The sequence below is a fragment of the Hordeum vulgare genome, chromosome 3H (genome assembly GCF_904849725.1).
Source record: "Hordeum vulgare subsp. vulgare chromosome 3H, MorexV3_pseudomolecules_assembly, whole genome shotgun sequence".
NCBI lineage: Eukaryota > Viridiplantae > Streptophyta > Magnoliopsida > Poales > Poaceae > Hordeum > Hordeum vulgare.
The window spans coordinates 501,696,349-501,719,431 of record NC_058520.1 but is presented as its reverse complement, the minus strand read 5'-3'; the positions used below and the strand labels follow the sequence as shown (position 1 = coordinate 501,719,431).

General features: G+C 46.3%; 3 protein-coding genes across 3 annotated transcripts; 2 read left to right on the top strand and 1 right to left on the bottom strand.

Moving 5' to 3' along the window:
• Nucleotides 1-13,763: 13,763 nt before the first annotated feature.
• LOC123440302 (protein STRICTOSIDINE SYNTHASE-LIKE 10-like) lies at nt 13,764-14,897 on the top strand. Its single transcript, XM_045116879.1, has one exon. The coding sequence runs from the start codon at nt 13,846-13,848 to the stop codon at nt 14,875-14,877; it is 1,032 nt and encodes a 343-aa protein (XP_044972814.1). The 5' UTR covers nt 13,764-13,845; the 3' UTR covers nt 14,878-14,897.
• A 210-nt stretch (nt 14,898-15,107) lies between these two features.
• Nucleotides 15,108-16,687, top strand: LOC123444513 (putative calcium-binding protein CML23). Its single transcript, XM_045121246.1, has one exon. It carries the CDS (start codon nt 15,882-15,884, stop codon nt 16,317-16,319), a length of 438 nt encoding a protein of 145 aa, XP_044977181.1. The 5' UTR covers nt 15,108-15,881; the 3' UTR covers nt 16,320-16,687.
• Nucleotides 16,512-22,735, bottom strand: LOC123444512 (protein PAT1 homolog 1-like). The gene is made up of 5 exons (XM_045121245.1): nt 22,447-22,735; nt 21,952-22,106; nt 20,669-20,725; nt 19,809-19,878; nt 16,512-19,231 (listed from the first exon to the last, which is right to left on the bottom strand). Exons 1-5 carry the CDS (start codon nt 22,517-22,519, stop codon nt 17,145-17,147), a joined length of 2,442 nt encoding a protein of 813 aa, XP_044977180.1. The 5' UTR covers nt 22,520-22,735; the 3' UTR covers nt 16,512-17,144.
• Between the last annotated feature and the right edge of the window lie 348 nt (nt 22,736-23,083).

Sequence of the window (23,083 nt, the reverse complement as noted above, 5' to 3'; positions counted from 1 at the left end):
TCCTCCTGCCGCTGCCTCGCCCGTCCCGCGCCCGCGCCTCGCTGCCTCGCCCGCACCGCGCCTACAGCTCCCTTGCCCGAAGCTAGCCAGCGCCGTTTGTCCCTCGCTGGTGCCGGCCCCTGTAGCTGCCGACCCTGCGCATTCCGCTGCCTCGCCGGGCGTCACCGCGGCACGCCTGTGCTTGTTGTCGCCGTGCCGCCGCTGTCACTGATGCCGAGCCGCTGTTGTTGCTGTTGATGGGCGTGCCGCTAGCTGCTGCTGCCGTGTATGTTGCTACCGTCACCACTGCTGTTGCCGCGTTGCCGTTTCCGCTGTCATGTTGCTGTTGCTGTGCGTTTTGGTGATGCCGTGTTGGGCGCTGTTGCCTCTGGCGTTGCCGTCCCTGCCTGCTGTCGCTGCGCCGTTTTGCTGCCCTGTTGTCCCGTGCTGCTGCTTGCGATGCCGATAGCTGCCTGTTGCTGTCGCCTTTTTTTGTTGATGTTCGTGCTACTTGCGTCGTAATCCTTGCGTGCTTGCTCGCGTTTAGTTTCTGTTGCTGTAGTTAGGCTACCGCCTTGCCGTTGCTTGCTGTAGCTCCTTGCTAATGCTGTAGCTTGCTGCTAGTCTAGTCGTTGCTGGTGCTAGTGCCGCATTGCCGATGTAGTTGTTGTTGTGTCGCGTGCCGTCGCTGCGTGCATGATCACCGCCTTCGTGGGTCCTCGACAAGTTCGCCGCGAGTACCACGACGCCCCGACGACCCCGGACATCTACGGATTCGTGAACGACTACCGACGCCGAAGACCGTCTGCCGACGCCGAGGGTACGACTACTGGCGACGAGACCGGGTACCACTACTTCAACTACCGGCGCGTGTACGACTACTTCCACGACGACCACGACGATCTTGTACCCCTCCGATTCGCACGCGTCGAAGGTATACCGTGAGAACATGTCGTGTACCGTGTGCTAGTGATGTACGAATGTATGTGTTGAACAAGTTGAATGCATGTATGCTCCGTATGTATGCACCGTTTATTTGCCGTGCACGTCGTCTTCCTTTTCATCGAGCCCTCGACACATGGGAACCCGAGATACGGGATCACCCCATCTTTATTTACCGTTCCCGCACGCGTTCGTATACGTTGGCACCGGTTTCTCCTCGAGTTATCGGGACCCGAACGTTGCCGTGGCATCGTTTCCGATTCGCCGCCATGGTTTCCTCTCGCTCGCCGTGGCGACACCATGCTTTTTCCTCCTTGTCGTGATGTGATGAACTCTCATGCATGACGCATTCATGGCATAACATGTTGTGTTGCATGTCTTTTGTGTCGTAGATCCGTTCTATGCTCCGCGTGATAACCGACTAGGACTTGTAGGATCATCGCTTCACCCTTGCCATGATAACCAATGTAATATTGCCGTGATAATTAACGGGGGTTAATTAAATATTTAAACGTGGAGTTTCGTCGATATGCAACCCGTTGCTTATCGAGCTTCATTTAATGTGTAGTGTTGAGTGAGGTGTTTTGCCGTGCCATCCCGTGCATCGATGACCTGTTCATGCATCATATTAGGGTTGCATCATGTCTTGCTTTGTGGTGGTGAATACTTGTGTTGATGTTAGTTTCCGGTTTCCTCTGTCTCGATAGAGTTCCGCAAGCGTGTCGGAATGTGAGGACCCGTTCGACTACGTTGGTTTGCTGACTTCACCGAGTTGTTCTTCTTCCAAGCGGGATCTCAGGCAAGATGATCATTTCCCCAGATACCATTACTATCATTGACATGCTAGTTATTTCGTTGCTACCGCTTATGACTCGTTGCCTACCACCTGTTAAATATCAGCCTCTCAACAATGCCATGATTACCCTCAACCTGTTCGACCTAGCAAACCACTGATTGGCTAAGTTACTGCTTGCTTAACCCTGTTGTTAGCGTTGCTAGTTGCAGGTGCAGTTGCAGTTGCTTCCATGTGAAAACATGGGTTCCTTGTTATATCACCATATATAAATGCTATTCAATTTAATGCACCTATATACTTGGTAAAAGGTGGAAGGCTCGGCCTTTCTAGCATGGTGTTTTGTTCCACCTTTGCCCCCTTAGTTTTCGGCTACCGGTGTTATGTTCCATAAACGAGCGCTCCTAATGAGTGTTGGCCCCTCCTGAGCGATGTCCGACGCCCCTCTGGTCACCCGGAGGTTTAGCGATCCCGACGTCTAGCTCATCCGTCGTGTCCTGAGAACGAGGTATGTGACTCCTATCGGGATCGTCGACACGTCGGGCGGCCTTGCTGGATTAGTTTTACCTTTGATGAAATATCTTGTGCATAGGGATTCCGGTGATGCTTTGGGTAATCTCAGAGTTGAGGTTTTTCCACTAGGGAATCCGACGAGATCGCGAGCTTCGTGATTGAGGATTTCTATGCGGCTTGTGGTAATTTGTGATGGACTAGTTGGAGCACCCCTGCAGGGTTAAATCTTTCGGAAAGCCGTGCCCGCGGTTATGTGGCAACGTGGATACTTTGTTTAACACTGGTTCTAGATAACTTGAAGTTAACTTAATTAAAATATGCCAACTGTGTGCGTAACCGTGACTGTCTCTTTCGTGAGTTCCTTCTCCGATCGAGGACACGGCGGGGTTATGTCTGACGTAGGTAGGTGTTAAGGATCATTCATTTGATCATCAGTAGTTCACGTCCGTTATGCATAGATCTTCCCCCTCTCATTCTTATACTCGTAAGTTAGCCACCAAATATGTGCTTAGCCGCTGCTGCAACCTCACCACTTAACCATACCTCACCCATTAAGCTTTGCTAGTCTTGATACCTTTGGAAATGAGATTGCTGAGTCCCCTGTGGCTCACAGATTACTACAACACCAGTTGCAGGTACAGGTAAAGGTTACCCGACGTGAGCGCGTCGATTGTTCATTTGGAGTTGCTTCTTCTTCTTCTTCATCATCATCGATCTAGGATGGGTTCCAGGCCGGCAGCCTGGGATAGCAAGGATGGACGTCGTTCTTCTTTTGTCGTTTGTTTTCGTCCGTAGTCGGACCCTGCTCTTACTCTTGATAATTATGTAATGTACTGATGTGACTCTGATGTAGCTTGTGGCGAGTGTAAGCCAGCTCTTTATATATCTCTTCTTTTCAGTACATGTACTTGTAACGATATCCATTCTTGCGACACGACGAGATGCGCTTCTATCCCTGACGAGGCCCTCGTGCCAAATTGAGGATAGGGTCGCATCTTGGGCGTGACAGTCGGTTCCTCTGAGTGGTGGTGTATGTGATAGCCAGGCTTATTAGGGATGATAGACTACTCATATCAATAAGGAATTCCTTCTTTTCCGGGAGCCCATTCGAATAGAACTCCCAGGTTAAGCGTGCTTGGCTTGGAGTAGTTCTAGGATTGGTGACCGACCGGGAAGTTGATCCCGGATGCGCATGAGTGTGGACAAAGTGCGTAGAAAAGACTAGTATTGATATGTGGGGTCAGTCTAGATCCTGCCAGGAGTAACAGCCGCCGGCGGGTGTGTCCGGGGCGTTACAAGTTTGGTATCAGAGCCGACCCTCGCGGTTACACGGATGTTTGCGGACAGGTGTGCGGTCATGTTGTTCATGATGTTTGTGATCCGTCGTGGCACACGGCATGGTACATGTACTGGACTGGATGCACAGACGTTTGTGCCAAGAGGAAACGCTCCTCTGGCCCGACGAGGACGTCGGTTCCTCTGAGTGGTGGTAAATGTGATAGCCTGGCTTATTAGGGATGATAGACTACTCATATCAATAAGGAATTCCTTCTTTTCCGAGAGCCCATTCGAATAGAACTCTCAGGTTAAGCGTGCTCAGCTTGGAGAAGTTCATCCCGGGTGCGCATGAGTGAGGACAAAGTGCGCAGAAAAGACTAGTATTGATATGTGAGGCCAGTCTAGATCCTGCCAGGAGTAACGACCGCCGGCGGGTGTGTCCGGGGCGTTACAGATGTACACATGCAAGGTAAAGGAATTCATAATAAAGGCATGGCTGGTTCAGACCTGAAGGAGTATATGGAATACTTAGAGATTGTGAAGAAGACTTTCAGGACTCAGGAAGAAGCCTACAAGTTCTACGTAGGCTATGCGATAAAAAGGGTTTGGTGTTAGAAAGGATGATCTGAACGACTGTCGGCGGGTGTGTCCGGGGCGTTACAGATGTACACATGCAAGGTAAAGGAATTCATAATAAAGGCATGGTTGGTTCATACCTGAATGAGTATATGGAATACTTAGAGATTGTGAAGAAGACTTTCACGACTCAGGAAGAAGCCTACAAGTTCTACGTAGGCTATGCGATAAAAATGGTTTGGTGTTAGAAAGGATGATCTGAAGTACACGGGTCCAGGTCTGAAACAAAATGCATACACAAGGACATACAAGTGCTGCAAACAAGGATGGCGGGCCCTTAAGCACTTTAACATAGCTGGAAGAAAAAGAACGTCGAGGGGTCTTTCTCGGTGTGGGTGTCCCGCTCTTTTTCAGGTTGAGCTACAAGATAGCAGTGGCCTCTGGTTCGTCAAGAATTTTGTGGACAAGCATAACCATATGTTTGTCCCTGCTGACCTCACTCCCTACTTATCGGCTCATCGTAGAATGACTGACGCACAAAAGGCCGATGTCATCGAGTATGTTGTCGGTGGACTTCAAACACATCATATTGTGAATGTAATGGAGAAGAATGCCAAAGGTCCCGACAAGCTTGGATTTATAGATCGAGACCTATACAACCATATTTCAATCCAGAAGAAGCGCAAGATAGAAGGCAGTGACGCTAGATATTTGCTCACCTATATGATTGCACAGAAAAAAGCAGACCCGGAATTCTTTTTCAAATACACAAAAGACAGCGAAGGCCATTTGAGGAACATATTCTGGGCTGATTCACAATCCTGAATTGACTATGTTGCCTTTGGTGGTGTCGTGGTGTTTGACGGTACATATCGGTCTAACATGAACAGGCTTCCGTTTGTTCCATTTGTTGGTCTGAACCATCACCGCAACACAGTTTTGTTTGGGGTCGGTCTAGTGTCAGACGAGACAGCTGCATCATACCAGTGGCTTCTTCATGTATTTTTGGAGGCAATGTCCCAGAATCCACCCATTTCAGCAATCACCGATGGGGACAGTGGAATGGCTAAAGCAATAGCTATTGTCTTGACCGGAACAGATCATCGTTTGTGCATGTGGCATATAAAGGAGAATATGGTGATGCACCTCTGCAAGAAAAAACTTGAGGGATTTAGGGAATTCATTTACCGTCGTTGGGATGTTGATGACTTTGAGAAAAGATGGGAGGCTTATAAGGTTCGGTTCAAAATAAAACCAACGAGGAAGAGGTCGTCATGGGTTAACAGGATGTACGAGCTGCGACACAAATGGGCTGCTACGTACACAAAGGGTAGATATTTCCTAGGCATGATGAGTAATCAGAGGAGGGAGTCTCTCAACTCAAGGCTTCATGTGCACCTGAACATGAAGATGCAACTTGTTGATTTGTTGCAACATGTTGAGCATTGTGTATCCATAATGCGTAAGAATGAAGCAGCATTGGACGCAGTATCAACAAATACGATACCCTTCACTAAGCTGAATGCACACCCTCTGGAGATTGTTGCCTCTTATATTTATACAACTTTGATGTTTCCACGGGTAAAGCTTCAGATTGCCGAAGGAACAAATTGGCAGGTCGCTGACCGGGTAGTGTGTGATGCTTTGGTCGTGTTTGGAGTTTTGCGCAAAGTCCCATATGATAAAGTCCCATATGGCAAGGATGCTAGAGAATTGCAAGGTGAGGATGGTAAGGACTCGGATGCTAAGGTTCCTACAGACTTGGAAGGTAAGGATGGTGAGGACTTGCATGCAAAAAACTTGGATGCTGAGGATCCCAATGGCTTGGAAGGCAAGGATGATGTTGTGGACTTTGATGCAAAAAAAACCTGGATGCTAAGGATCCCAATGACTTGGAAGGTAAGGACAGTGAGGAGTTGGATGCAAAAAAGTTGGATGCACAAGGCATGGATGCTAACTCTGTGGATGTTAGATATCACGTGACTTGTCTGTTTACAGGAGCAAGACTCGATGCTGCAGCTTGTAAATGTAAAAAGTTGTAAAGTGAGGATTACCCATGCGCACATATATTATGCGTTCTGGATCATCTTGGTGTGCGCACATTTCCAAAAAAATGTGAATAAAAGATGGACAATGCATGCCAAGTGAGCGCTCCCTTCTTCCAGGACTGCGAATACTCTCATGTATGGCCTGATCACATGAATAAGTATCATCAACTACGCAATATGGCTAGTGACGCTTTATTCACAGCCGCAGCTAGCGATTCACAGTCAGAACAGGTGATGGAGCTCCTCCGTAGTATATTGGTTGATGGAGAAAAAACTGATTTGGATGAAGGCTAGAAATCGTTTGTTCCTTTGCCGGCATACTTCTGTGCTGCTCGCGAATGCTGCACTGATGACGTGGAAAATCCAATCAAAATAGTTCCAAAAGGGAGACCAACTACCGAAGAATCGAACAAGAGGATTAAATCCAGGCGCAAGAGGATGACAGGAAAAAAAAGTAACGAAGTTAGTGCACATGTTTATCTCATTGTTCATTTCCATACATGCTTAAGTGTTAATATGTTCTTCGGGAGAGTGTTCACATGTTTTTCTTCATTTTATGCAGGAAAAAATCAGGGAATTCAAAGGTCACAGGAAGGAAGAAGCAAAAAGAGAAAGACTCGGAGACAGAAGAAGAAACAGAGTCAGATACAGAAGAAGAGGAAGATTTAAAAAAAAGCAACAAAGTTAGTGCACATGTTTATCTCACTCTTCATTTCCATACATGCTTAAAGTTTTAATATGTTCTCTCGGAGATTGTTCGCATGTTTTTCTTCAAATTATGCAGGAAAAATCGGGGAAATCAAAGGTCACAAGGAGGAGGAAGCAAAAAGAGAAAGACTGAGAGACACAAGAAGAAACAGAGGCAGATACAGAAGAAGAGACAGAGGCAGATACAGAAGAAGAGGAAGATTCAGGTACAGAATAAGAGGAAGATTTAGATGTAGAAGAAGAGGAAGATTCAGATGCAGAAGAAGAGGAAGATTCAGGTGCAGAAGATGGTGGGATCAGGAGGGCTAGGAAGAGACCATTGGAGGTTATAGAAGAGGATTATGCAAAACCAAAAAAGTGGGCACTACTACAATTGTGCATACTTAAACATGTTATAGAAAATTAGTGAAGTTGGTGTTTTTTTCTGTTCACGTTTAATGTACATGCTCAAATCTTCTTTGATATCCTATTAACAAACGTTGTTTCATGTAGCAAATCTAAAGTGAAGTCGAGACGGGATGTTTAGATGCACAGGGTTAGGCATAGAAAACAGAAGGATTTCTAGGGTCGAAAAATTGAGAACAAACTGAATTAGACAGTTTTCCATGCCGTGATCCACCTTGTTCCGGATGTATTTGACGTATTTTATGGACTGCCACTATTTTTCTAAATTCCTCGTTTGATTGTTACCCTCATTTTATTATGGACAGGTCAAGATGGTAGGCTACTTATGATTTATCAACATCGATCACAATGCATTTTTAGTGAAGTTGGTTTCTGTATTTTTTCATTTTTTTACATAAAATATTGCTGAAATTTGTTCAAAGTGTAGTCAAATTTCGTATTTGAAATATAAAATAGAAACCAAAAAATCATATACATACGAAAATAGAACGTTGGATTTCCTCAGAAACCTATTATTATGAGCACAAAATTTCAAGTAAGGACGATAACAAGTCTAAAATTTTACACCGTATGGTAATTGGACTCTCGGAATCAAGCAATTCGTGTTGAGCAAATAGAACGACAAAAAATGTGTCTTCTAGATTAAGCGTTAGAGGCTAGTTTATACAAATTGACATGAAGTTTAGTGCACAAACTAGACCACTTTTAGTCCATTTACCAATAAAAGAACCATATATAAGAAATTTCGGCCAAAAAGATCTGGGTGCACTACTGTACCGTTGTTGCTGCTATCAAAACTTGGCATCAACACATTTTGGATGCACCAGAGCCATAGAAATCGGAGCGATTGGTAGATCTTAGAAACAACATAACCTATACAATGACTTGCCGACCCCACACCCATGCACACATGTGGATCCACCCTGAAACCTAACGGATCTAAAGAAGTTAGGTACGGATTTCATAGATGGAAGAAAAGCAGAAACCCTAGCCATGCCCAAAAATAGATAAAGGACTGAACAAGGAAACCTAGGATATTACCAAAAATAGGAGTTAGATGACTGACCTCTTATCCATCGTCATCGTCGTCGACCACGGGCTGCGGCAGAGGAGGCAGATGGCATGGCACGGGAGTCACCTGCTCCGGCGGAGGAGCCACCTGCTCCGGCGGAAGAGCCTCAACATCGTCGACGACGTCAAGGCTGCCCTGCTGCCCGCTCGACCCCTCGCCGGCGGGGATGGGTTTCTCCATGTCCAGCTTCCCACGGGGCTTGGATGCTTCGTATGCCATGGCGTCGTCCCTTCCTCCCACGGTGCGCTTAGGCATCTCGACAGCGGAGGTGCAATGGCGGGAAGGGAGCAGCGGCGGGAAGTGCACGGCGAGTGGTGAGGGAACTTATCATCCCATTAGGCTTGCACGTACATGGGATGGAAACACATAGAGCAGCGATGCGAGTCAATGGGATTTTCAATAATGCATGGGAAGACATTAACGTGACGCAATGGCCGGTACGGAGTATTAAAGTGCCAAAAACCGATAAGACCTGAGTCAACAATATTAGCTTTTGTTTTTGTTTTAAATTGTTAATATTTGAAATGCTGATCTAACAAAATAAAATGTTGTAGTTCTTGTTCTGCACTGTACATGTTGAAGAACATCGAATTATTTATGGGAGTAAAACTGAGCATGCAATATGACCAAGTACGTAGAGTAACACCTAAAATTCTGTCATTTTCTGAAACTTATGGAACAATACTAACATATCCTCGCATGCACGCCTACATCGACAAAATCAGAAGAGAACTACATGTTGTGCTTTCGATTCACCCTACAACAAAATGAAATACAGGAAAAGGTTCAAGTAGTACCATGCTAGGCTATCGGATGCAGCTGCGGTTGAAGACGATGAAGATGCAAGCAGTTAGTCCAGCAATGTGGTTCATTCTTACATGTGGAGTGTACACTTGGCCATAAAGCGATAGAGTAGGGTGTGCTTGGGTTTTAGTCCCGAACAAGGTTTCCTAGCCGTGTTCTTAGTCCATTGTAGATGAGTCAAGTTGTAAAACTTCAATAATATTGGTTACAATATTTGCTTGAAATAAATTTGGTCTCTACGGGAGCTCGTAGAAATCTATATTTGCTTTTTACAACCATGTGACAGTAACGGTGCATGGGCAAGGTTCGGACTAATTACAGTGCACGAGCAACCCTAGAAGAACAATGGATTATGATATGTCTATTTTCATACGAGAGAAAAAGGTACGAGCACGAGCATAGCCTCACAACAGAAGAAAAAATACTGCATGAATCAACACGCGATCCCAGCTATCCTAGAAAATGGCACAGCCAATGTCTCGTAGGCAGGCCGCAAAGCCAATAAAAAAGAGCATAGGATAACAAGAGTAAAGCACGTACTATAGGGGGCCTTTGCAGGTGTTGCAACGACCATGGTGTGGCATGGTAGGGCGTGTAGTGAATTGAAGGGATCTCTGGGTTTGCACGCCCCTTCAGCAGCACAGTGGGGTGGCCATGGCACATCCATCCTGCCTCAGGAAATCACATAGCATGTTGTGTCATAACCCTGCAAAAAAGAGGAAAAAATACTACTTGTACTCACCTTGTCAAACGTGTCCAGCTAACATACGCTGCACATAACTAAACTCAAGCTCATTATCTATTGCAACATATTCAAGAATCGAATGCTCATTCCTCTGTATCTGCTTTCTGCGAGGATCATTACTGTGTCTTTAACAAGACTAAAACATCATAATAAGAATTTACATTAATCTTCAAATGGTGGATATCCAATGTGAATCTAACCTCAATTGCGACACGATGATGTAGATCATGGTGTCATGCCGGTGACGATGGAGATCATGCCGATGATTTGGAGATGGAGATCAAAAGCACAAGATGATGGCCATATCATGTCACTATTTTGATTTGCATGTGATGTTAATCCTTTTATGCATCTTATTTTGCTTAGGACGGTGGTAGCATTATAAGATGAACCCTCACTAAAATTTTAAGAAAAAAATTGTTTTCTCCCCAAGTGTGCACCATTGCGAAGGTTCGCCGTTTCGAAGCACCAAGCGATGATCGGGTGCGATAGACCCTAGATTCGCATACAACGGGTGTAAGCTAGTTTTGCACGTGTAGATTACTTGGGTTAAACTTGACGAGCCTAGCATGTACAGACATGGCCTCGGAAGACAAGAGACTTAAAGGTCGAATATGGGTCATATAGTACATATGATCAACATGGAGATGATCACCATTGAAACCACCTCATCTCACGTGATAATCATACTTGGGTTGGTCGATTTGGATCATGTAACACTCGAACAACCTGAGGGATGTTGAGTTGAGTGAGAGTTCTTTAGTAATATGATTAAGTGAACTCATTATCATGAATATAGTCTAAGTTGTATTTGCAAAGTATGTTGTAGAACAATAGGTTGCATTGTAGCTCGCTCCCCTGTACTCTTAATACAATCCTAGAGAAAACTAAGTTGAAAGATGATAGTAGCAATTATGCGGACTCGGTCCGTAAACTAAGGATTGTCCTCATTGCTGCAAAGATGGCTTTTGTCCTTGATGCACCGCTTGGTATGCCACCCCCTCAAGCATCATATGTGGATGTTTTGAACATGTGACAGACACGCTTTTGATGACTACTTGATAGTTTAGTGTGCCATGCTTTACGGCTTTAAATTAAGGCTACAAAGACGTTTTGAACGTCACGGAGCATATGAGATGTTACATGAGCTGAAATTGTGATTTCAGGCTCGTGCCCGTTTTGAGAGGTAGGAGACCTCCGACAAGATTCTTTGCCTGAAAGATGAAGGAGAATAACTCAGTTGGTGAGCATGTGCTCAGATTGTACTGTTGAGGCTCTGCTAATGTTTTTGGGTAGGATGGTATCAAGTATCATTGTTAAAGAAACTACAATGTTCCTTAACAAAATATTTCTACTTCTTGTAATATCCAGGTATTTGCTCAAGAATTCCTGAAGGACAAGCTCACACCATTCTACAAGCTCCTTCCGTCTGTACATACTTAGGCTATTTGAAACCCTAAGGAGGGAGGGAGGAAATGGAGGTGGCGGCCGGTGGCGACATACATACCTCTGGCGATAAGGCTAGGGCGGAGGTCGAGGTCGCAGCGAGGGCGCAGGAGGCATCGGGGTCGAGATCGCTGCGCGGGGTCGAGGTCTCCACGTGTGGGGAAGCACAGTCGATGCGGCAGCAGAGGTTGAGGTCGTAGCGAGGACGGAGGAGGCGTCGGGATAGAGGTCGCCACACGCGGGGCAACACAGTCGTCGGGGCAGCAGAGGTCGCGGGGGGTCGCGACGCGCGGCAAGATCCTATCGTGGGGATAAAACCTTATCGTCGGCGAGGGATCTTGTCGCGGCCCCTCCCCGCCGGCGAGGGATCTTGTCATGACCCTCCCCGCCGGCGAAGATCTTGCTGCAACACCTTGCCACGGCGAGGGAGTAAAACCCTAGCGAATGGGATAAAAATTGAACCGGAAATAGCCAACAAATTCATACCGAAAATAGCCAAGAAATATTTGGAAGGGAAAATCATCTCAGTTCCAAAGAAAAAAAATCTTCCAAAAATGCCCCTCGGGGTCTGATATAATACACGTGACATCAGCGTATTGCATCGGATCTGGACCGTCGAACTCGCTCCGAGGGACGGTCTATATCGACCGGATGCACTGTAAAATGACTCGATAAAAAAAGGATATGCTGGGTAAAAGAAAGGAAATTGTGGGCTCGTGTGAAGAAAAGAGAGCCTTAAAAGAGAGAAATGTTGCTGGGTACAGAAAATCGTGGGATCGTCTAAAGAAAAGAGAATCTTCAAAAGAGAGGGCTTGCATTACATTCGTTTTGTGCATGGCTAATTGGCACTCTAATGCGGGATGCACTGCATGGCGGGTTAATTGGCTCTTAAAACTGAATGTGCAGGATTATGCGCTGCAATTAATTCATCCGGGTGTCCAATAATTAACGGGGCCGCGTCTTCATGGATGGTGTTTATTATAATTGATCTACAAAAATCATACCAAAACAATCTTAGACAAACAACAGAACTACGAGTTCATGAATGGATGGATTTTTTTAAAAACACATATTAATTGCATAGAGCAGATGTAGCTCATACACTCAAAACTCGACAAAAGGACTCGGAAACACATGTGTTTCAGGATCTTTGCGCAAATATCTTAAAAACAAAAAAATAATAAAATCTTTGAACGCCCTTGTACACATCATCTTTGATGCTCGTCACTGAGCACCATCGCTGCCGAAAGACATTGAAGACAGGGAAGACAAGCAACCCCACACACCATGTCGGCCAAAGCACCATAGCTGAAGCAGCCTTGTGAGCCTATTGAGTGGCCCATCGCAGATGGATGATGTTGAAACTATGTGAATCGTCGACCGAGGATCATTCCCGTGCTCACCGGATTGCAAATTGTAAGTCTTCGCCAAATGTCGTTGGATAAGAGAGTCACACCTGCTCGTCATCTTCCACAAAACTATCAAAGCCACTGTGCCCTAAAGTTCACCGCCGCCATCACAAAATGAGGAGGCGACCACAACGGTCGAATCATCACTATGCAAGCTCCCGGATCCCGGAGAGGCAACAAAGGGAACACCACTGAGATGGAGGCGGAAGCTAGACACAAGTTTGGTGGCTGACTATTCAAAGAACCACCAAGATCTTGCTGGGCACACGCAGTGGCGGAGACAGGGGGTGCCAGCCAGGGCCCTGGCTTCCCCTAACATTTAGAATGAATAGTAATAATTATTTTTTATGTGTTAAAATGATGTTTTTTGATGAATTGGCCCTCCCTAATAAGGTTTAACTATACTTGGCCCCCCTTATCCTAATTTTCTGGCTCCGTCACTGGCCACACGTGACCCGCGAGAAGAGCACGGTTCCTCGTTCTGTCGTCCAACCCTATGAAAGCCTTTTTGTGGACACACCAACTATCTGTTCATTTGTAACGCACGTGCATATGTGTTAGTTTATATAAACGAAAAAGTAAAGAAAACAATAAAGAAATAAAAATAAGTAAAAGGAGGGGAAATCCTAAAATCAAAGAAAAATAAAAACCGTTCGAAAACTAGAAAAGGAATAAAACAAAACAGAAAAGAACGGGAGGAAGAAACACAGAGCGCTGTGAGAACCCTACGGAAGAAAAGAAGAAAAAAAACTATCAGACTCCTAGCGCACCGTACCTCGGCCGGCCCAACTTGAAACGGGCAAATTCTCGTGGGCTGGGTCGTTTTCCTCCACAAGAAAGAAACTCACAGCTTTTCCTGATGAGTAGCACACGCAGCCGGCCCGTTCCAAGATTGTATTTTTACCCGAGAAAACTTGTAGTCGACCCCTACTCGGGGTCGGAGCTCAGAATCGAGTCGGAGCAGCAGCCACCTACCATGACGTACCAATATAAAAGGCCAGGCGCGCACCCTATTGTCTCCACCAGAAAACATCGACGAGACCAAACAAAAATCCGTCGGGAGATCACTCGACCGCTTCAGCCAAACGACTACGTTCGTACCACGAGACGAGATCGATCGCGAAACAATGGGCTGCACCATGAGCAGGTTCATCAAGGCGACGGTCGCGGTCGTCTTGATGGTAATGATCTTCACCTCCGGCGCAATGGCAGCCGGCAACTTAGACGCCACCCGGATCAAGCAGCTGCCGTTGTCGGACGGACTTCTCCAAGGGCCAGAGAGCGTCGCCTTCGACGCCCAAGGCCACGGCCCGTACAGCGGCGTCTCCGACGGCCGTATTTTAAAGTGGAACGGCGACAAGATAGGCTGGACCACTTACGCATATGGCCCCGGCTACGACGAGGACATGTGCAGGGCTTCGTATTTCCGCCCGGCAACTTCCACGGAGAGTAGATGCGGCCGGCCGCTTGGCCTACAGTTTCACCATAAGTCCGGCGATCTATACGTGGCCGACGCCTACAAGGGGCTCATGCGGGTTGGTCCTGGTGGAGGGGAGGCAACCGTATTGGTCAATGCGATTGATGATCTACCTCTCCGCTTCACCAACGGGGTCGACGTCGACCAGGTCACCGGCCAAGTATACTTCACCCACAGTTCTATGAACTACGACAGGACAGACCACGAGATGGTCACGAGGTCAGGGGACTCAACGGGGCGCCTCATGAGGTACGACCCACACACCGGCGATGTCGCGGTGCTCCAAACACGCCTGGCGTACGCGAACGGCGTCGCCATCAGCACCGATCGGACGCATCTCATCGTCGCGTCTACGGGGCCGTGCAAGCTGCTGAGGCACTGGATCGATGGGTCCAAGGCGGGGACGTTTGAGCCGTTTGTCGATCTCCCGGGCTACCCCGATAACGTGAGGCCCGACGGGAGGGGAGGTTACTGGGTGGCGTTGCATGGCGAGAAGAATGAATTGCCGTTTGGACCCAATAGCCACCTGCTTGCTGTGAGGGTCGGAGCGGACGGCAAGATCGTCGAAGAGATGAGGGGGCCCAAGCGTGTTCAACCGGCAGAGATCATCGAAAGGGGCAACGGCAAGATTTACATCGGTTCTATTGACCTCCCATATGTGGGCGTGGTCACTCGGAAGTAGGAAGTGCGGAATAATATATATTCCGCACGTAAATGTAATTACTTTTTATGCACGTAATTTTTATAGCTTATCTAATAGTATTGTCTTTAGTTGATCATCGATCAGACCCGTTAGAGTGTTTTTTCTTGGTAGCAAGAATCATGAGCTTCTTTGTTGTGAAGGTTATCGATGGTAAATGCATTTTTCATACAAACTACTGTTCAATAATCTGATGCAGGCTTTGACAATGATTTTCTGTGTTGAGCGTGTTTGTTTGCACCATAGAGAAGACTTCACAACAAAAATATATGTACCCAAAACTATTACTACTTGTTATGATGTTATCCATGCCGATGCCCACGAACTTCTCTGCGATGAACTTCCGTCCATGCCGACGCCCACGAACCCACCGCTCCCGCCGCAGCAGACGGCAGCACGTATGTTACCTCGGTCGCCATCGCCTGCTTGCATTGGGGCACGCCGCCTTGGCCTCCATGATGGCCATGGAGCAGTATCCGGCGCAGGATGTACGTCTTGGCACTTGCCGACGTCCCGGCTGGTGCCCAGCCGGCTCGGCGCTGGCCACCGGCGTGATGGTGCGATGAGAAGCCCGTGTGCGCGCACGGTATAAGTTTCCGGTGCACGCACGGCAATCCGTTCGCCGGAGGAAACCATGATGATCAATTAGGTGGTATCGGAGTGACTAAACAAACCCATCGTTCTCGGCTCCAAGTTCTGCTATATATTTCGTCAAACAAGTTCACTCATTTTTATCTATCTTTATCCTGGTCCACAATTTAACTCGCTCTTGGTGTCACCGTAGAAATGCAATACGACGTGCTAGTAATTGGCTCCGTTGCTGAACTAGATCAAACACCATTCCCAGTTGCTCGCCCATACCAACATTCTTAGCTATAAATACCAACACATAGTAGCTCCATCTCAACCAGCTATGACCTGACGACCATCAAGCGCCCAAATACCAACACATAATACCTCCAACCTTTCCAGCCGAGTGAGTGGGCATGGCTACAATAGGTGAGTTCAGGCGCGTGTTCTCGGCGTTCGACCAGGACGGCGACGGCAAGATCTCCGCCGCCGAGCTGCAGCTCTGCATGAAGGCCGCGCTGGGCTGCGACATGTCGGTCGAGGAGGTGCAGTCGCTGATGGCGTCCGCGGACACCGACGGCGACGGGCTGTTGGACAAGGAGGAGTTCCTGAGGCTGGTGCTGGAGACCGAGGCCGGCAAGGAGGAAGAGGGGGACAGGTGCAGGGAGGCGTTCGGGATGTACGAGATGGAAGGGAGGGGCTGCATCACCCCGCTCAGCCTCCAGCTGATGATGAGCAAGCTGGGGCTGCACCTGGCCGTCGACGAGTGCCAGGCCATGATCCGCCGGTTCGACCTCAACGGCGACGGGGTGCTCACTTTCGACGAGTTTAAGACCATGATGATGATGGGATGAGCTCTAGATTATGCCCACACAAAAACTGAACTTTGTATACTTTTTTCCTATTTGATTTTAATTCCATAATTTCTATCTTCAATCAGCTGCAGATACAATTGTATTGTTCTATAGCCAACTAGACTGGCTTACCATCCCAACACACACATCCCGTGATCCCTTGAGAAAAACAAAGTGTCAAACCAAAAAAGATGAACAAATGACAATGCTTCCATTTCCAGTGCTCCACTATAAATATCAATGGATACCTGGGAGGGACATGACACATCTATAAAATGTCCAACGACGAAAAACATCTTTCCAGCAGTAGACTATAAATCACACTTACCCATCATTATTCCAACATACCTGGTCCTAATAAAAACAAATGGACCAGACTCCACACTTGACTCCTTGGCGCCTTCCACGCTTCGGTAAAAAGAAGAGACAGGAAGGCCCCAGCAGTCGAACCTGTACACTACGGTCTTCTTCCCCACCGGCACATAAACGTTAAAAACTAGATTGCCCCGACGAGCGAGCTGACCAGTTCATCCACTGCACAGAGTTACAGCAATATAAGTACATGTTCTCCAGTCTATTTGTGATCATCAGGGTGGGTGTGCTATAGTAAATGACCCACATAAAAGGGGGGATCCGTCTCTTTTTGTTGGTCTATAATGAGATTAATCTGAAACCTACACTTAAGTCACAGACTGAATAAGGCTACTTTCCTGAGCCCATGGAACTTCTCCAAGCTCACAACATTACCAAGGGGGCATTGCATTGCTTCGGATATATAAGAACCACCATCCGAAGACAACTGCGTCAAGGCCTTGAGCTATAATATCAACCAGGAACCGATTCAGAAGTGATGTGTCCACCACTAGCACCAGGGGGATTAAAACTGCTGGCAGGTGTGGTTCTCTGAGCGAAATCAAGCAGCATCTGGCGTTGCTGCTCGTTTGTGTGAGGAAGGCTTGCACGTAGCAACTCAACTGGCATCTCCCTGCTAGTTGCCTGGGAGGCTTCAGATCCAATCACAGAGCCTGATGCCTGCATCCGAAACATCTGCAAAATACTTTCATACTTACTGAGGCAGTACTTTGTCAGAAGCCCAAAGAAAGCATCAAATGACGCCTGCCAGAGAGCTCGGTTTGACGAGGTATAGCTGGATACAGCATGCTGATCAGTCAGTAACTCAGTTGCTCGGTCCAGTACTGACTTAATGATAAGAGAAGCCCCGTCACCAGCAGAGCTACCGAGAGGACGGAGAGGTGGCTGTTCAGATGAACAGACAACTGCAGCAAGGCAAGCACTAAGAGCACCAAGCTCCATATGGTGAACACAAGTCGAAACAGTCTTTGCCAGAGCAACTGTTGTCTCTGCTGCACTCGAATCTGGTGGTAAACCCCCAAACAAGAACCTCAGATGTCGGAAAATAGCCATGCATACAATCCTGGTCAACTCGCTTCCAGCAGCAATAAGCCGGAGATAACGAGCCAGAAGCTTGCGTCCTTTGGGAAGAGAAACAATGCGAAGAAAGACAATATCATCCTTTGGGGCTAAACCAGATAAACCAGATGAATTGGTAGATTTGCTGGGCCCAAGAGGGTCAACAAGCTGAAGTGATGCAGCTAGACCTTCAAGGAGAACTTGTCGCCTTCGCCTCAGCTGGAAACTGTTGTCCTGTGCTTGGCTAGACTGCAGGAGCCTGTCAATATCATCCACCTCAAGAAGAAGACCAATGGCATCTTCAACAGTGACCCTGGCTGCTAGCATTGGTTCTTTCTCCAAGGACCTCACGGAAGACTTCTGATCATGAGGACCCTCACCTGACGAAGGATGGTCAACTTCAAGAAGAGACCGGGGCCTGCGAATGGAAGAGAAAGAAACTCTCCCAAGAGCATCGACCTGAAGATATGCATGCTGGTCACCATTTGACCTGGACTTGGAGGGCAGGTCTTTAATTGATGTTGGGGAGAAACTGATCTTTTGCCTAGAAGTGGAACCCTTCTTCGCCATGCAAGCTTGATGATAATAATCAACAACGTAAGGATCACTGCTGTGACTTGCCGAGTGCTGCATTCTTAGAATAGACTCAATCTCTTCAGATGACATATACTTGGATCTAAACTTTAGTCCGCCACCCTCACCATTCTGACTACCAGTAGTATCAGATGGTGGTTGAGAAAAACGTAAACTGTGTTTTCCCCTTCCTGATCTTGATCTCTTGTCTCTCGACGAAGGAAGACTGGTAGCAGATTCAAACCTGCCTGGTATCTCTGGGGGGTGATGATGGTAGAATAGGTGGGGTGGTAAATTTAGGTAATTCTGATGGGGGGGTTGGAGCTGTGCCAATCTCTGCTGTTGCTGAGAGAATAGCAGTGATGACATTGGGCTATTCGGAAGCGATATTTGTTTCTGTAACAAATTTGGCAGTAGATTAAGGTGCTCCCCAGTGAACAGGTTGGCTTGGTTTGACCAGTCATTTTGCATTGGATTGCTTACATGCATATTAGGACCACCAAAGGGCATGCTTCCCCCATATGGTAGTCCATGAGGTAATCCGACCATATGATATGGGGAACCTGGCAGTGGCATGCTTGGAGAACCCATCTGTATCCCAGCTCCAAACGATGGAATGCTCCCATGACGTGTAAGACCTTGGGCAGGATGTGGTGACCTACCGCCTGGTGGCGGAAACGAGGTAAACGGAGGAGACTTTGGTCCTGTGATAGGTTCACTGGACCGGTGCTGCAGTGGCTGCTGAGGATAGGAAGATGTTCTACTTAACGGTTTGTTGTCCCCTTGCTGCACCAAAGAATGAGACTGCGACGACCACCATCTTTTACCTTCCTGGAGTTCCTCATTTTCTAATATATCCTGATAATTGGGAAACTCTACATCCTCAGTCCAATCAACAGTTAAAGAACCTGAAGGAGAAAAAAATATTCCACAGATGAGTAACATATTGAATATTCCCCCACAAAAAAAAAGATTAACATATTGGATATTGGGCGCAAAATTGACTTTTATTATACACAAAAGTTTGCATAAGAAGTTTTTTATCCTCACAGAATAATATATAAGAACCTAAATTCAAGTGCACAAGGGATAGACGTTGCATAAAACAGTTGCTTTCCAACCAATAAATACAGACACCTAACCACTCTTCCTGATAACAACGCTGATGGCATTAAACTTCGAAAATAGCTGCAACAATGCAATAAAATCATATCGTACCAGAGCACATGCTGAGCTTTCAACAAAGCCACATGCAAAAACTACTCCCTCCAATCTAATTAATTGACGCAGCATCTATACAATATAAAATGGACATTGTATAGAGGCTGCATCAATTAATTTGGATCGAAGGGAGACTTAAAGATTCTTAAACAACCAAAGTTTGGGCATCATGTTTCATACAGCGCAATAGCGAATATCACAAATAAGATCCATACTATTAAACATCAGTGTTAATTTGTCATAAGAGTAGCAATGTCAACTTACTTCCTCTTGAAATGGATCGTCTGTCACCAATAACACCAGGATTCCGTGCTCCACTAACGGTTCGGTTCAACTGAAATAAAATATGTAAATTTCTCAGTGCAAGCTAAGAAATAGAAACAGTAAGATAGCACCAAATTGAAGGGTAAGGCAACGCTATTATGAACACACGGATCATGTATAAGTATTAAGTCAAACAGAGACGAAGATGAAGGCCCAATAAACATAATCCTAAGTTGCATAAGATTGACGAAAATGTTACACAATACAACATAGACTTGCAAATAAAGTACTCCTATTATACTTAGCAAAAAAATGCTACTCCAAAGCGAGTTCACTCCCCCATGAACTCAGTGTCTACATCCTCTATGCGCAATAGAGCATTTCATGGGTAAAAATTTAAAATGTTGAAAACTTAGAATAGGTAAATGTGGTCAGAATATAAATCAGAATCTACTTACTCTGATTGTTTGTGTCAGCCTAATACAAAAGTGTGCGTCGTGGAGTTACGAGATAGCTAAAGCTTCGACGAATAAATATTCATGAGTGCATGACTATGCCAAAAGGCATGTATTTGCTATTCAGAAAGTCAATTTCAACATTAATATTTCAGTTCATTCAATAATTTATCTACGTCCATTAAGCTTAGATAATCAAATTATCAAGAATATAATAAGAAAAAAATGGGTCGTCAAGGAATAAGAGCATAATGGGGCTTTAGAAAGTTGCTAATTCAAGAAGGATCTGCTGAATACTGTGTATATCAAAACCATATGTTCTAGATGCATGGAGGAAAGGTCATATCCAACTCCTATCAGTTTTTAAAGCTGAAACACTGAAGCAATAAGTTAAGAGTAGCAAACCTTAGCAAAAGTGCTTGCAAGATCATCGACGTCCGACAAGTTACTTAGATTGTCAATCTGTGGAAATAGCAGCTTGAATCAGAATAACAGCATGCACTAGAGAATTTAAATAAATTATAAATCACAAGAAAAGATAGAAGGTGGTATGCACAGGCTGTCAGGTTAGCTAAAAGCATACACATGTCCCTGATTCCCTATACATACTATGTTTCTGAGAAATACTGCTCAGGGATTGATGGCTAATTCCGCTACAATTAAATTCACAGTTTGCCCATTACAATCAACTCGAGGTATATGTTTATACATGCGCTCTAGCTAATCATGATCACGCACCACAAATGAGCTAGAGTCAGTGAATTACTTAAAGTCATTCATGTTAAGCAGCATAAGCTTAAACTCGCTATGCCCAGAACTACATGACATGAATCTTAGCGGCCAAACTTAATCCATAGCAGACTTAAAACTAAATATTGGCATTGCAAGATCAACGAACAAAGATGCAATGAGGACTCCAAAAGCAACTAGAGCAGTTCAAAAATGACATGACTACCAATAGTCAGAACAATGAGCTCTATTATTCTGCAACATAGTATATTCAGTGGTTATTTTCACACACAAGTATTGGACTGTTGAACCCAAAGTTGCAGAAATAATTGTGTTTGAACCCAACAAATGAATTTTGGGGTCAAACAACACAAGCGGAAGTATGTTAGGATTCAACGTGCACCAAAAATCTTACTCGTAATTTCCTATAAAAAAAACCTGCTCATAATCAGCAATCAGATAAAAAATACATAGGCTAGGTTACTCATATAATCAACAATCAGTGTTCTAGGGGTGTAAAGTCTTTGACCAGTTAGTGACAGGGTGGGTGCAAGAAGATTTCTGCTTGCTACGAGATAAGAAATTCCACCCTCTAAAGGAACTTTTGTGCTCTGTAAAGAAGTGCTAAAATCATTCGCTAGACGTGCATTAAGATAGCTCAAAACTTCCCACAAGTCACCCAAGTGCTTGGTGTCTCCAACACTACTGACTCGATCCTCATTTCCACCAAGAAGGCCCACAAGGATTTATTCTTGATTCCTCCAGCACTAACCCTCCACTACTACTCCCTCTGCACCAAAATACTTGTAGTTGGGGAGTAGCATCCAACTTGCTGAGAACCGCACACCACCGAACAAGGATCAAGCATGCATGGTAACCAAACACACAACACAAACAAGGCCAACAGTCCATCAGACATATGGTCAGGATGTGGGTTATGAAGGTTCGGGGATCAGCACCTCTTCTCCAACCGAAGAGAGACGGTACAGCCCATTTTCTGCCCCGCTGAATCCGCCGCCATTGCCATGGCCGCCGTCGACCTCCAAGCAACCTAGCTCGAGCCCGTCACGCGGCTCCTTCCCGAAGAAGGCGTACTGCCCGGCGTCAAAACTATCTGCAGCAAGGAAGAACGGATCGAATTAGCATATTTACCCAGATTATCACCACAAGCTACAGAACCAAGAGCAAAGGCAAGAACGCGGCACGAGAGACGCATCAAAGCGAACAAAGTGCAAAACACGCCACCAGCTCGCCGGGTAATTCTCCGCTGGGAGAAGCGAGATTCGTACCAGAAGCGCAGCGAGGGCGCCGGACTCGAGCGCCAAAATCCACCAGGGCAGCACCAACGAACCAACAAACACCAACCAAACCGGCGGCCAGATCGAACGCTCCCAACGGAAACGACCAAAAAAAAAGCGCACCAAATTCATTCGCCGCCTCGGCGCAAGCCTCACCTGCAGCGGAGGAGGAGGAAGCGCCGCCGCCGCCGCCGCCGCCGCCGCCGGCGTCGGCCTCGGCTCCCGGCATCTCCGCAGAAACCTAGCAGCAGTAACAGTAGCAGCGGCGACGGCGGCAGCCGGCACAGCGCATCTAGCTAGGGCGAGGGCGAGATTCTCTTGGGCTTTTGGATCTGAGAGCTGTGCGTGCGAGGGAAGGGATAGCTCGGCTCGGCGTCCAGTGCTGCTTCTCTCCCAGTACTTCTCCCCCTCCCTCCTCTCTCTCTCTCTCTCTCTCTACTCCTCCTCTTTCTCTCTCCTGCCTATATATATAAAAATAAATAAATAAATGGGAATATATTTGGGATAAGGAGGCTGGTAATTGATTGCTCCCAAAGAAAGAAAGAGGAATGCAAATTAAAGCAGCCCGGAAATAAGCACCGCCTTTTCCCTCCCTTGGGCGGGATTAGGGTTTCACACTTGGTTCCCTTAATTACCCACCCAAAAAAAGTTTTTTTTTAACACTTGGCTGCCTTAATAATTACACACAAAAAACTTTTTTTCAAAAAAAAAAAGGTTTGCCTTGCAAGACACACAACAACGGATCGATCAACCGGGGGAAGAGAGATTAGAAACGGTGGATGAGATGCTAAAG